This window comes from Anopheles stephensi, chromosome 3 (assembly GCF_013141755.1).
Source record: "Anopheles stephensi strain Indian chromosome 3, UCI_ANSTEP_V1.0, whole genome shotgun sequence".
Taxonomy (NCBI): domain Eukaryota; kingdom Metazoa; phylum Arthropoda; class Insecta; order Diptera; family Culicidae; genus Anopheles; species Anopheles stephensi.
The window spans coordinates 85,767,042-85,780,873 of NC_050203.1; the positions used below are offsets into that span (position 1 = coordinate 85,767,042).

At 46.0% G+C, this 13,832-nt stretch overlaps 2 protein-coding genes across 3 annotated transcripts in view; both read right to left on the bottom strand.

Moving 5' to 3' along the window:
- The window catches only part of LOC118513953, a 29,773-nt gene that overhangs the window by 6,011 nt on the left and 9,930 nt on the right, over positions 1 to 13,832 (bottom strand). For both annotated transcript variants that reach the window (XM_036060348.1, XM_036060349.1), the window contains exons 3-4: positions 7,962 to 8,066; positions 7,481 to 7,859 (exon numbers count right to left, since the gene is read on the bottom strand). In XM_036060348.1, coding sequence (XP_035916241.1) covers positions 7,481 to 7,859; positions 7,962 to 8,066 — 484 coding nt within the window. The remainder of the gene's footprint in view (positions 1 to 7,480; positions 7,860 to 7,961; positions 8,067 to 13,832) is intronic.
- LOC118513971 lies at positions 8,774 to 9,897 on the bottom strand. Its single transcript, XM_036060395.1, has 2 exons — positions 9,748 to 9,897; positions 8,774 to 9,674 (listed from the first exon to the last, which is right to left on the bottom strand). The coding sequence occupies exons 1-2, from the start codon at positions 9,778 to 9,780 to the stop codon at positions 8,868 to 8,870; spliced, it is 840 nt and encodes a 279-aa protein (XP_035916288.1). The 5' UTR covers positions 9,781 to 9,897; the 3' UTR covers positions 8,774 to 8,867.

The window sequence follows — 13,832 nt, forward strand, 5'->3', positions numbered from 1 at the left end:
TTTAATTTCAAAACACCCCAATCTCGCGATGGTAGTAGCCGAACCGAAATTAGACTTTCAGTCCCTTTACTGGGTGATTTTCCACACAACAAACTTTCCGGAGCACGCGAAGGTAGGTAAACAAGATGGGCTAAAAAATCGGTGGAAAAACGGCACATCCCATTTTATCAAAGTGACTCACTAATTGAATTCTTCGTTGTGTGTTTCCCGGAGCTTGGTAGCTTTCCCGATTTAAACCCACCGTTTGATTCGGTTCACCTGGTTTGTAGCTACTTTGTAGTTTTAAATTTTAAGCACCATAAAGCACTCGCTAACCTAATCGGTTAGCTTACGGTTGCTAGCAATGGGCCGGGGAAGTGGGGAACCTTTTCAAGGTTACTTCCGACTTCCGACGTGCCGTATGAAAATTTGTGACGAACCGGAATTGAATGTAAGGATTTTTTTCCTTCTTCTCCCCAAGCTTGTCACGATTTGCCGCCCGCCTGTTGGCAAACCTGTTGCTTCTAATTACATAATTTACGTGCTCACTTCCTCCGTGTAATCGAGTTGAGCGCTACTTTGAGCGCTAATGGCCCTACCCAGCCTACAGGTAGTGCGAATTACATTCCATCATTACTCATCCTTTCCCTTCTCCGCGTTGTCATCATCAGTCGCTAGCTACCTCGGTTTACGACACCGAACTGCCGATTCGACCGAGGCAATAGATAATTAACTAACTCACTAATTAGAAATGATATATTTCCCAGATGGGTGAATAATTAGGCCTCGTTGGCGCTTGTCGTTCGATGGAGGAAAATGGAACGGAAAACGAACTGCAGTTCTACTAGCTTACGTGTGTATTAGTGGAATGTGTATGTGGGTCGAATGGGTTACCTTTCTCGGAGAAAGTGGAGCAAATAAACCATACGGGGCATCCTGAGTGGCATCCTGGTTAAATCCCAACAGCAAACCGAACGACCCAAGAAGAAGCGATCAAGTGCCCTTCGATTGAATGGTTGGGCGTTGATGGGTATCATAATTTACGATCGATCGAGCTGAATGGATTGGTAGAAGTAAGCGGATGTAAATATTTGTCTGCCACTTGACTTACACCGCTTGCACCGTTGGACCTTCTCGACCCGTTGGAGTTCGACTCGGGCTCGTAAGGGAGGGACAGAAGGACTAATCCTATTTGTGGGCGAACTTACACTTAGTGCTGAAGGCATGCAGGCGAAGCAAAAGAGCAACGGCAAATTCATTCACAAGTACTTGCGGAAATAGTTTACGCTGTAGAAGATTAATACAAGACATCTGTGCTGGTGCTCCATCATTTTCCAATGTTTAAAGTACCATAAAAATGGAAATTTAAAAGCACCTAACTAGCTAAAAATAAACCACAGAGTTAAAGAGCTTCCAGGAAACGGGCCCATTCCATCTGGTGGCTGCTAAACATATCCTTGCAGTATAAAGTGTGAATCGCCCTGTCGCCTTTCCGACTCGCTTGCCGCCTTTTCCTCCTGACAGCCGATGGTGGCACATTATGTGACATCATAAAAGCATAATGCATAACACTGCTTGCAACGGTGCCGCTCGCCCAAACCTCGAAAGACACCACCGAGCGAGTGTGGAGCATCGTGAAGCTTGACACCATACCCGATGCCCTGCGCCCGGGAGATGCAGCGCAGGAAAATGGCCCCCAAGGCATGGGTAAAAGGGAAAATGCATTTACTTTTCCCCGTCTGTGAGAGCGAGCTAGGGCAAGCCAACAGTGAGTGACTTTTTCCTTATACTGTTGCATTCCTTCAACTGCACACGGTAAACCATATTTTTGCACAACAATTCGAAGCAAGTTTGTACGATGCAGTACGAAGGAAGTGTGGCTTCGTAAGCTTGTGGTTGGTTGCTTTGTTGATTTCCCCAGAGCACTCGGTGTCGGACGAAGGTTTTTGTGTGGGCCAGCCAGCCAAATAAAAGCACACTGTCAGTGGTACCGATTTGAATTCGGGGTGACTATTGAAAAGGGTTATACGCGGCAGGAAAAAACGGCTGCAGGTGTAGATTAAAAAATAGTAATCCTGTGACAGACGGATGTGGTTGACGTCGAATTTGTACCTAATTGTGAATTTTTTGGTACAAGTATGAGGCCACCTGGGATAGGGTGAACTGCAATATTCATGTTTGTTTGTTATCAAGCTGGGTGCTTGATGAAACATTTACTTATGATGTAAGTGTAGATTTTAAGATAGACGGCCGGTACGTTCTTCTCAAATAAATATAAATAAGCAAGAGAGGAGCCCGTGTAACTTCAAACCACTATCTACACTTCAAACGACATCCAGATAAAGGTAGATAAAATGTGATACTATTGGACAAACCATACCACCCCCTTCAGACACTAAAATGGGGGAAAGGTTTTAAAACGAACATACAAGTCAAAGGGACTCGTCTACTCGGAGCAGAAAATTGCAGATAACAACAGAGAGAATGGTAGATAACACCGCTATAGCATCGAACTGGAAGATATGATGGAATCGAAATGACTGTCCCCATTTTACCTGGTGAGCATTACCCATTGCAAAGCAGCTTCCACATTCAAAGCAGATCAATGTATGGGGAAATAGAGGGATAAACGCTTACTATTAATATTTCCGATAAATTACACACATAGGTACATGGCCCCAAACCCGAACACAGTGAAACTCAAACTCAGGTGAACTTGTTTTGCTTCCATACAAAGCCATTATCCGCTTTTGTTTGTGCTCGAACCCGTACTACGACAACGAAACGCGTCAAATGGAGGCGCCTAGTTGTTCATAACAATTTCAATGGAGACGCCCGGTTGTTCATACCGAGTTCGATGGAGGCGCCCAGTATTTCTGGTAGAATTTACCAATAATTGTACCGATAGCGCTCCTTTTCTTCTCCAACCTGTTTTCCTGCAGACGTTTCCGCTAGTTTGAATATCTTTATCAGGCGCACGGCGTGTTGAAGTGTTTAATAGGAAAGTTTCCATGCGCCTGTCGCTGGCAGAGCCAGAGCTTGTTGTTTTAATTTGTACCGTCTGCTCGGGACAACGTTGCTGCAGTAACTTCCGTTATTCGTAATGAATTCAAATGTGCTGCGTAATTATCACCCGGTTAGCGATAGTTTTGCATTGCCTTGTCTGGACAATGCACACAAAGCACATTGTCTGACGTTCGTTTTGACGTGTTTTTGGCCTTCCTTCCTTCCTTCGTGAAAAGGGAAACCAAAATATTCTTTTGTATGGAAGGATATAAAACTCAATCATGCACAGCGTAATGCGGTATGAATATGAATAAGGAAAAACAGGCGGCGCTTAAATTCATTCGCTAAACAAATGGTTGTGCTGATGAAGCGGTAGAAAAGCGTTACGATCGTCGTGGCTTACTGTAGCGATCCTGTGACATGACTGACTACCACCAGAAGCATTTCTGGTATTTTTTTTGGGTTCCTTCACACCGGTAAAATTCTCTAAAACATCTTCTTACAACCACAAAAACCGCAGCTGCTTGGGTATCGATGTGCCTCCCGGCAGGGACAAATTCTCGTTCAAATCTTTGTCATATAAGCTGCACCAGCGGAGACTTTGCCGTTCGATGGTTGAAGCCCGCGTGTGGGATAAAACGGTAGCGGTATCAATAACAAAAAACAGCATGCATACTTATACACCAACATCAGACAAGTAAAATCGGACGGTTTTAGGGGATCGATTTACTCGCAGTCTTTAAATTCTTGTGAGTGCCAGCTGTTGCTGAGCTGTTTGCGTTTCGAAAGGACTGCCACTGTGGAATGCTGTCGCAGAGGATGCAAACCCGTACGTCATCCCAAACGTGGCTGTTCCGGTTATACACACGTGCCACGGCGTTTCTTCACTGGAAAGCGGATAGAGAAAGAGAAGAAAAACAGTCGGGAAAACCGATGCTTGTGCCACTCAAGCAAGCTCGTTCGTTCCAAAGGATCAGGCGAAAAAAAAAAGAGCAGCGAAAAAACAGAACGACGATAAAGCCGCATTACGGACCGTTCTGCATGCAGCTACATCCTCGCGCGGTGGTGGTTGCGAAAGCCAAATCGAAACGGCTGCAAGCGTACCGAAGGACCGAGGACAAGAATTTGATTTTATGGAACACTCCCCACACTCCCACTCGGCAAACGCAATTCGTTTGCATTTGGGAGCAATATTTAAAACGCGTCACGCATTTAGCCGTGTGCGAGCCGCGGTGGAAGGTTAAAGTGTCCCTCTCCTGAAACCCAATTCGGTAACGACGGTGGGACACAACTTTCGGTGTGGCAGTTATCGTTGATTTCGGCGCGTTAGAGCTTCGGCACGATGGATTAGCCGGCCCCGAAGACGAAGGATAAAAACTTTTAAATCGTGGCTTTGCAACCGTTCTTCGAGCGGTCTCACACACATCTGCATGCGTATCGGTGTGGCATTTGTGGTTTATTTTGTCATTTGTGAGAAATGCTAAACCGTCCGCCTGTGGGGAAAAATAAAATGTTCCGTTCGATGGAGTACATGTGCAGGTGAATAAAAAATCCCCCAAACAACAGGTGGCTTTAAGAATTATTTCACTTAAAATCTGCTATTACTTTAACGAAGGGACAAATTTATAACTTTATTTAAAAAATTATATTAATTTTGTAGCTGCTTTAACCATGAAAAAAGGAGAGAATAATATTGTACAATCATTGAAAAGCACGAAAAAAATCGATTCAGTTTCATATGACATGAGTTCCAGAAACATGATTTATGAAAACAAAAACAAAAAAGAGGGAATCTGAAACTATTACAAACTATATTGAAATTAAATTACAGTGCAATAATTCATAAAACTATTTGTGAATTTGTAAACAATACAATAAAGGCATTGTAAATGTAAATGCCAACAAAACAAGCAATTAAAAGCAGCAGCGGCAAGTGTTAATTGCAGCGATAAACATTATGCTTTCGCTCACGACATTCATCGACAAGTGGCACTACAGCCCACTAAACATCGTTTGCATTGATTGATTCTAAACAATTGCGCATAAAATTGGTGCAGACACGGTTTATTTGCATCAATTTGCATCACTTATCCCAGCTGTTTTGTGCGTGTGGTCGGACCGCGCCACCAATGCCGATGATGTTCCACGTAGCAGTTAGTCGACGCCATCGGTCGGATGCTTTCATCAGCATGTCGTATAGAAAAATTGTTTTCGTGGCACACCGCAGGACGGAGGATTGTGAAATTTTACAGTGCTCTTTTTCGCATCAGTAAACATAGTGATTTTTTTTAGTATCTGCATCTCGCGTGCCACGGTCGGCAAAGCGTTGGCTGAGAGCGGCTGTGAGCGGTCGACACACTTATCACCTACTGAGCCTGCCCGGAAGATTATTAATATTAATGTGATCCGTATCCGGCCCGGTTCTGCATATCGTTTGGGGACGGGGCGGGACGATGTAATATGTTTCGCTCCTTCAAATGCAGCATAAATCAGGCTCTTCTGCAGAATTTGTTCAATGGGGCGTGCGAGCTATGGGGCAAAAAAAGGAACCGGCATTCGACAGCTAGCAACTAGCGATCCCCTGTCAACAGGGTCGGTCAGCAGAGCAGAGTGTGTGTGTATGTGTTCAAACTGTTCGGTCGGATTTGTTTGCAGGACATTTGACACATTTTGCTACTCAAACAACACAACAACAAGGGGGAGAAGGAAAAAAACCTCCCTTCAACCCAAGCACCACAATCCCGCCGCACAGGAATGATTGACGTCAGTTCAGCAGTGTAATGACACACGCAACCCGGGAGGCGGGCCTTGGCAGGATGTAAGGCAGGACCGTTGAAGCAAATGATAATTTTCAAGTCCCATTTTCGAACCTTCGGCAATCTGAAAGCCACACCACCCGTAAGGTTTATTCCGTGAAAAACTCAAACGGAGCAAATACGCCATGCGAACCATATGCAGCTTTTGAGTGTGGTTTTTCGCTGTTTACAGTAGCTCTTAGGAAAAGTGGGACAGCATGCTCTCAATCCACTTTTTATTCCAATTTAATTACATTCGAAGAACTAGTTTACCACCAAGTTTTATTGAAGAGGTTTTTTTTGGAAAACAGCAGTTATGCTTATTATGGAAAATTTCAGCCCCCAACGCTCAATTGAGACACATTTGCATCAGAACAAATCAGCGTGAGTCCTTAACATTGGAAAACTCTTTTAAAAATTAGGTTCAAGTTTATAGTAGCGTGAGGACTAATCGACAAATGATGGGTAAAATCTGTCCTAAACTTGTTCCTCCTTGCCTTCGAGTCACTGTTTAAATGCAATCGCTAGAGAGCAAGAAATGATTTAAATTGTCCAGTCATCGACAGGACCGGCCAGGATCAAATCGTCATCGTTGTGACCAACGTTATTTTCCGATCGTTTCAAAATCAATTCCCCGTTCGCTGAACGACCAAATTGAATCCTATCGGGAACTGTGCGAATGTCCATTCTTTCTCGACCCAAAACTGCTCCTGCCAGTTGTGCTGGAGTGTGGATTTAAGGGCTTTTAATGAAATCGAAAGGTACGATGACGCTCGGGAATTGTGACGATTTCTTGTTGTTTTTTCTCTCTGTCTTACTCTTAGAACCGTCTCCACGGGAGGAAGCAAACACGCTGGCATGTTGTTGACAAATGGTGTACTGTATCGAGAGCAGGGCGTCCGCATTATTTGTTTCTGGCTCTGGTGTTTGAATGACGGTAGCCACCATTCCGTGGGTTATGTCGTGGGTAAAAAAAACAGGTCACGACTTGGAAACTGGAGGTTCCAAGGGTTTCCAGGTTGTATAAACATCTACTACCAGACGCCGTCTTATTTTTTGTAGATTTTGCTGTTTCAAGGTAAATGGAACGATCGCTTTCTTTATTAAAGTCAATGCCCAAACGACTAAACGACAATGTCAAACCGAACGTTGATTGGTTCGATTGTGTGGGAAGGATATTTTTATCACGCACAGTTTGTTTTATCACGGTTATTGGTTGCGATCGAGTGGAGGACCGATGCTATTCACATTATCAGTCACTCCTTTCTTACGTCTTCAACCAGTGTCTGACTGACGGAAAGGTTTATAAGAGGAACGATTGAGTTCCAAGAAAGAAAACTCCGATCACGTAATGTAAAACAAGTGCTTGGACCTGGTCCGACGTTTGCTTTGTGTGCTATAAAGCTGCTATAAATTTTCTATACAAATGAACCTTAACTCCTTACTGAATTGAAAATACTTTAGCTTAAAGTTTATCCCAAAACCAACCTCCACACACAATTAATTGCAGGAAGCTAATGCCACCAGGTCGCGAAACAAACCCGCCCTGGTATCACTTAATTGGAAACAATCCATCTTCAACTTCCATGCGCGGGCCAAACCCGTTTCTAACTATTGTTTGAAATTCGTTTAAAACTTTCCGCTTCACCCCGTAAGATAAATACACCGGCACCAGCGTGGAAACCCTCGAAAAAACTTACCGCATCAATCGGGAGTGAGATTTTCCTGCTACTGGTGCCGCCACCGGTGTACGTTTCTTGCGCTCGGCACTGTGCATTCGAACGGGATAGCCATCGGACCCGACGGGTCTACCGACAGTGAACAGTGGATTGTACGAGGGTTGATGGTTCAGCAGGCTCTGCAGCACATCGTACGTTCGTTGTTGCTGCTGCTGCTGTTGCTGCAGCTGTGGTCCGTACCGGTCGAGAGGGCCTGGCTCGATGGGTGCATCGAACAGTTCCATCGGATAGGGCATACCTGGGAGCGGTATGCCCACATCCTCCCAGACACCGTTCTGTGGGATCGAGTTACCGGAGTAGTCGTTCCGTAGTTCGGTCTCTCGGTAGAGCAGTGGGTTTACTGGAAGAAGCGGAGAGAGAGAGGAGGATAAGCGAGGTTTCATTCTGAGAGAAGCCAATGGAGCAATGTAGAATTATCGTGTTACGAATCTCGTGTGACTACCTCCACGTTTCTGAGGGTTCGATGGACCCGACCGGTCGTCTCCGTACGAGGCATCATCGGTGGTCAGCTGATTCAGCCCCGGGGTGGCCGTAACGTCTCGATGACCTGGAAAGGGTGATAAAGTTTGTTTAGAATATCAAGTTATCTGTCGATTCATGAAAGATTATTGTGAATATTTTTACGGTTGAAAATTGTCATAAAAATCCGTAAATTGCGTCTTCGTCATACAAGCAAGCAGGTGTTGTACTTCGTGGAAGTTCACACCCAATTCTGTGTGGCTCTCCCGCTTGCACAAGCCGTTTGAAATTCGCCCAAAATGCTCAATACATTAAGGTCGGCTGCATCCGAAAGCGAAGCCACTCTGCCACTGCTGCAGGGCCAATGAATATTTAATGTAATATTTTATCTCAGGACCAAGCGAGAGGATTGGAGCAGAACCAGGAGGAGCAACATCAACCACGCATCTTATCCAGGGAAAGTACTGCAGGGACAAGACAAGCAACAGAGGTGTTTGCCACGTTAAAGTCTATTGTTGTTTCACACAGGAATTGAAGCTGTGCCTCATCTCGATGGGTTTTAACTGAGAACTGGTTGTATTCATTCCGTTTGTTCCGAAGAATTGAGTCTGGAAAACAATTATCAACGAGCAACGAGACATTCTGGGATTAAGTTAATAAATTCCGCTATTGTCTACTAGAAAGCCTAGGATGTATAGATACTAGACAGGACATCTTGTAGATTCGGTCTTGAGCTTCGATATTCAAATATGCAACAGACACTCACTTTTCTTCTTCAGATTTATTTTAAATATATTTATCTTTAAAACAGCCTTGCTTAAAACTCGACATTTTATTTCCAAAGTAAATAAATCTTCTGGCGAAAAACATTTTCATAATTCCTGCAGCTTTAGTGTTCTGGGGCCGGCTCAGGGGCCGGCTCAGGGGCTGGCTCTGGGGCTAGTTCTGGCTCTGGCACCGGTTCTGGGTTCGGTTCGTAACTCTCCGGATTGGGAGGAACGGGTGCTGGTGCTGCCGGAGGAACCTGCACGCCATTACAGACCACATCCAGCTGCATCTGTGCCAACTGCAAGGCGGACATGAGCAGCTGTTCACCCATCGTCATACAGCTGACGTAGTTCATGCGAATGACGTCCAGCGAGTTAGTAAATCCGGCCACGGCGTCCAGCAACTCGCTTCCGATGTGGCTCGGGAAGTCCTCCAGTCGGAACATCCGAGACTCGAGCTTGGAAATGATGTTTTGCGGGTTGAAGAAGATGTTCTCATTGCGGAACTCCTCAAACAGCCCAACACCAACGTAAGCCGCCTCGTTCACATCCAACTCGTCGTAGAAAGCTTTCACGGTGGATACGAGCGTATCGCCCGTGTTCGTGATACACGTGCTGTAGGACACACCGGCCAGGTTCATGTTGACGTCCGCATTTTGGCGCACGAAGCTCAAACACTGCTGATCGACCGACAGTGGCTGTCCGTTGACCTGATGCAGCAGCTCCTGCTCCTGGCGGATGGACGTCCCGAGGAAGGTGCTCTTGATCATGATGATGTCCCGGTGGAAGTCGTAGATCTTTGCCGAGCTCGATAGGCGAGCTTCCGAAATCGTGTTGATCACATAGTCTTGGATCTGTCTGTACAGCGGGTGCACTTCGTACAGCTTGTCGATCACGGCCACCGTTTGGGGACGCTGAGCCCAGGCAACCTATGGATGTGACGGGAAGTTCCGGGGTCACCAACTCGCTCAAAATCACCTTCAAAGCAACACCAATACTTACGCTTGCCAGCAGTAGCACCAGAAACAGTTTCATTTCGATATCAAATATCTCGCCCTGACTTGACTGCGAGTAAGCAAAGACCACCTCGAATAACTTCCACACCGAACGCGAACTGGCTCTTTATATGGTGGCAGTAGGTTCCGGGTTTCGAAGTTTTGAGCCAAATCTCCAATCACATTTTATCAGAGCTCAACACGCAACTCGCATGCTTATCGAGTCTCGATTTAATCTATGCCGTTTCAGATTTTTATTGTCGTCTCCGATAAAACATTGAGCGTCTCAATCAATTCTAAGGGCCCACAGTGGGTCAGCAGTGGGGTCGACTGTCGCAACCGTTTGCTGTAAGTATCGCCGTATCGTACCCTTAGATTATTTGCAATTGCACAAGGTCATGCTGCTGCCTGGCGGTCAGATTGTCCCCGAATGTCTGGTAATCCTCGCACGCAGGAAATGTTGGATTATGGTGTTGCAAGTGAAAGACTGGCGCATGTTGCGAAAAAACAATTCCCGGAACTCGGCAGGTCATGGCTGGGGCACTCTTATTGCACCAATTGTTTACAGCCACCGTGCGTGTACATGCCAATTGCCCAATAAAATACGACTTGTTTAGCAATACTTCAAAGAACAATAATTCACACCGCGAGAAGGACACATTGGGACACCGGAAAGAAATATTGGAAATTCAATTGCTCAACCTTCTCCAAAAGTGTACTTCGTGCACAAGTCCTTAGCGCGAAAAACCGCAACTCACGGCCCATGTGTGTAAACCAATCAATCACAATTTGTGTATTGTTGCGCCACTAGTTCATCGTTTTCGGCGCTGAAGCATATGTGTCGCCAGTACGTGCGGCCTCACTGCAGAGAAAAAGAACATCATGTAAAGTGAAAGGTGTAAGGTAAAATCCACGAAGAAACCGACAGACAGTATTCAGGTGCGTTACGAAGGGTTTTTCGCACGTGGATGAGCTTAAACCCGGCGGTGCTCTAGGTCCAGCGGGAATCATCCTTGAACCGTAGGAAAAGTTTTCTCTCTCAACTCGGCAACAGATGGTAGCTCGGAAAAAGCATACGAGGGGAAAAAAAGCACGATGGAACTCTTTAAACTTTGTTTGCTGGCATGTGAGGACTGTTCTTTTTCTTCTGCGGGACTTTGGCCTTTTCAAGAAGCGCCTTCTTTTACATGTGTTACATTAGCTAAAAGCTTTGTCAGTTTTTTTTTTATGGTGGGAGGCTTCAAAGAATGTATGTCTCTTTATTTATGATACGTTCAATTTCTTGCTTATTGACAGAAGAAATCACATTTTTATATTACGCGAAGCACTCCGACTACCCGGGAAAAGCGTCTACACGGCTTCGGTCGTAGAGGGACCAGACTCCTCCAACTCTCCCAGGCACACCTGAACCACCTGCGTACGAGCAATTTCCAGCGCGTTTCGGAGCAACTCGGTGCCGCTCTCCAGACAGCCACCGTACCCGGTCTTCACCTCGTTCAGCTCCTGCTCGAACTCCACTATCATGTCGAACAGCTCGGTAGCGATGAAGGTTGGATTTTCGCGCAACTGTTCCAGCTGTTCGTTGAGCTTCTGGATCAAATTTTCCGGTGTGTGGAAAATGTTCTCTCCACGGAATACACCCAACAAACCGCTGCCGGTGTACTGCGTTTCGTCCTGCTGGATGGTCCGGTAAAACTCCTGCACCACGTCCGCCAGCGTGTCGTCCACGCGCACGATACAGTTGGTGTACGAAACACCGACCAGGTTCACGTTCATGTCGACGCTGCTACGCACAAAGCCGAGACAGGTCCGGTCGACTGCTTCCGGCTGACGGTCGAGAATCGTTAGCACTTGCTGCTCCTCCTCGATCGTGTTGCGCACGAACTGATCCTTGGTGGTGATCACATCCGAATGGAAGTTGAAGATCACCTGCGAGCTGTTGAGCCGGGCCTCGGTTAGGCGGTTGATGACAAAGTCCTGAATTTCGCGGTAGCGTGGTTGGAGCTCCTTGAGCGCGCTCATCACTTCGAGTGAGGGTTCCCGTTGGCCTAGGACCCAACCAACTGAGGCAAGCAGCAAGACAAACACTACTTTCTTCACGGCCATTTCGATGTTTTGAAAAGGAAATTCAAACGAAACTGTCAACTGTATGGGAAGCTTGTGCTGGTACTGAGCAAGGCTGGATTATAACTTGCTTCAGCGTGTCTCTGCTCATTTTATAGTCAAATACTGCACGTCTCGCGTTGAATCAATTATCATATTTCCCCGTGAGAGCATTGAATTGAATTTCTTTGTGCAATCTTTAATCAGCAGTAATCAGGTCCCGGTTGTTTGGTGGGCAGCACTTGGATGAGACATCCCAACTTATCAGTTCATTAGACAGATCGGACAGGTGGGCTGCTTTTCTGGGTCAGCATGTTTTGATGAGTCCGCATCGACAAGCTGCCATTTGCATCTGACAGGTTGCATTATTGCGGAAGGTCCGGGCGATTGATTCGCACGCCCGGTCGTACCCTTCGCGCAGTTCATTAACACGCCGTCTGGAGGTAGTGTGTTGCAATTAGCACGAATCTTCCGCGGGGCATTGTTTTGCAAATGTCAACTAATCGATCATTTACGGCGGTCAGGATATAATGGGCGCGAGTGGAGTAATAGGAGGACCTGCACATACCACCCGGGTCCCCTGTTTCCACTCGAAGCCTCTTGCCGCTTAACTTTGATCCATTCATTTCAAGTGCCCGATAAGACAGCAGCAGCTGTGAATCACCGGAACTAGGTTTTACTGTCGTGATTCGCGCAATCGCTGCTCTTGAAAGCTGCCTGGCTTGTGGCCACCACATTCTGCCGGTAAGATTACGGCGATCAAAGGGTTTACGAGAAAGGGCAGCTTATCGGTTTGCAATAAACCGTGCAATCAGTGCGAAAGAAGCAAGAAAATCCAAAATCACGCATGGTATAGTTGTGGGGCCCAAAATTAGACCACTTCCTGCTAGACGGATCTATTTTTAAGCTTGTTTTTCCCTACACTTTTGACGGTAGAGAGATCTGCCACATTACAGTGCAGAAAAACTCCACACTATCGTCCGTGGAACTCTCGATTCTGGAGCTTGCATTCCACAGGATAATCCCCGAGGAGCATGGTCATGTCCTTGCTGTGCATAGTTTACCGTAGTGTCGCAGACTCTTACATTCTGGGTCACTTTGTAAATTACTTCGTCGTCTACACTTCGGCCCCATGTACACTCAGTCACAGACGGAACCGGTGTAACTAGAGCGCAGTACCGTGGCCGCGTCCATGGCAGCGAAGGTGAGCCGGCAAGTACATTGCTGTTGAAATTGGGAAAGTTTTGTACCGTGAGCCGAAATTCTTGCACGGCACAAAAAACAACACAACTCCCGTGGAAACAAACAAGAGAGAGAGAGGGAGCGAAAAACAAGACGAATCGAAATAAAAAGTTTTCTGGTTTGCGTTTGTTTGTGCGGCAGGAGGTTAGACGATTTAGCGCTGGAACTGAGTGTAAGTAACACCGAGAGAAAATAGAGGAAAGAAAAAGCCATCGGAATTGAATTTAAATCACAGATTGTTTTTGCGCTGATGCTGATTGTCGTCGGGAAGAGTACGATGGGGGAGTTAACTTTTGGTGGCCCCAACATACATAACTTGCGTTGTCTGGGGGGTGATTATCTCTGACTTAAAGCTTACCTTATAGCTGAATATAAAAGTTTTGCATGGGAGAGTTTTCCGAATCTAGTCGAGATTTGAACCCAGACTCGACCGATTTAATGGATCGTTCATTGTGAATTACGCCGTTCTTATCTGCACCTCTAGACACACTAAAACTCGTCAAAAAGAGATTCTCACACTCCGAAAATCCTTATCCACCTCTCAAAGCAGTACATCGCTCTGTGATGACACGCACCAGTATCAATTCGACTGGGCCACTTCAAACTGTCCACATGCGTCAACAGACTGACTGACAAGCCAACACAAAAAAAAAACGCCATCACCACCACTAAAAACTTTCTCCAATAACAATCGATCGAACAAATACGATAAAAAGATTGCAACGCACTTGTGCGATTCGATTGTTT

Bases quoted from the DNA above. Each gene is read 5' to 3' on its own strand.
- LOC118513971 (XM_036060395.1), bottom strand. From the start codon at position 9,780: ATGAAACTGTTTCTGGTGCTACTGCTGGCAAGC. The intron at 9,675-9,747 runs GTAAGTATTGGT...TCACATCCATAG, and splicing joins TGGTGCTACTGCTGGCAAGC to GTTGCCTGGGCTCAGCGTCC.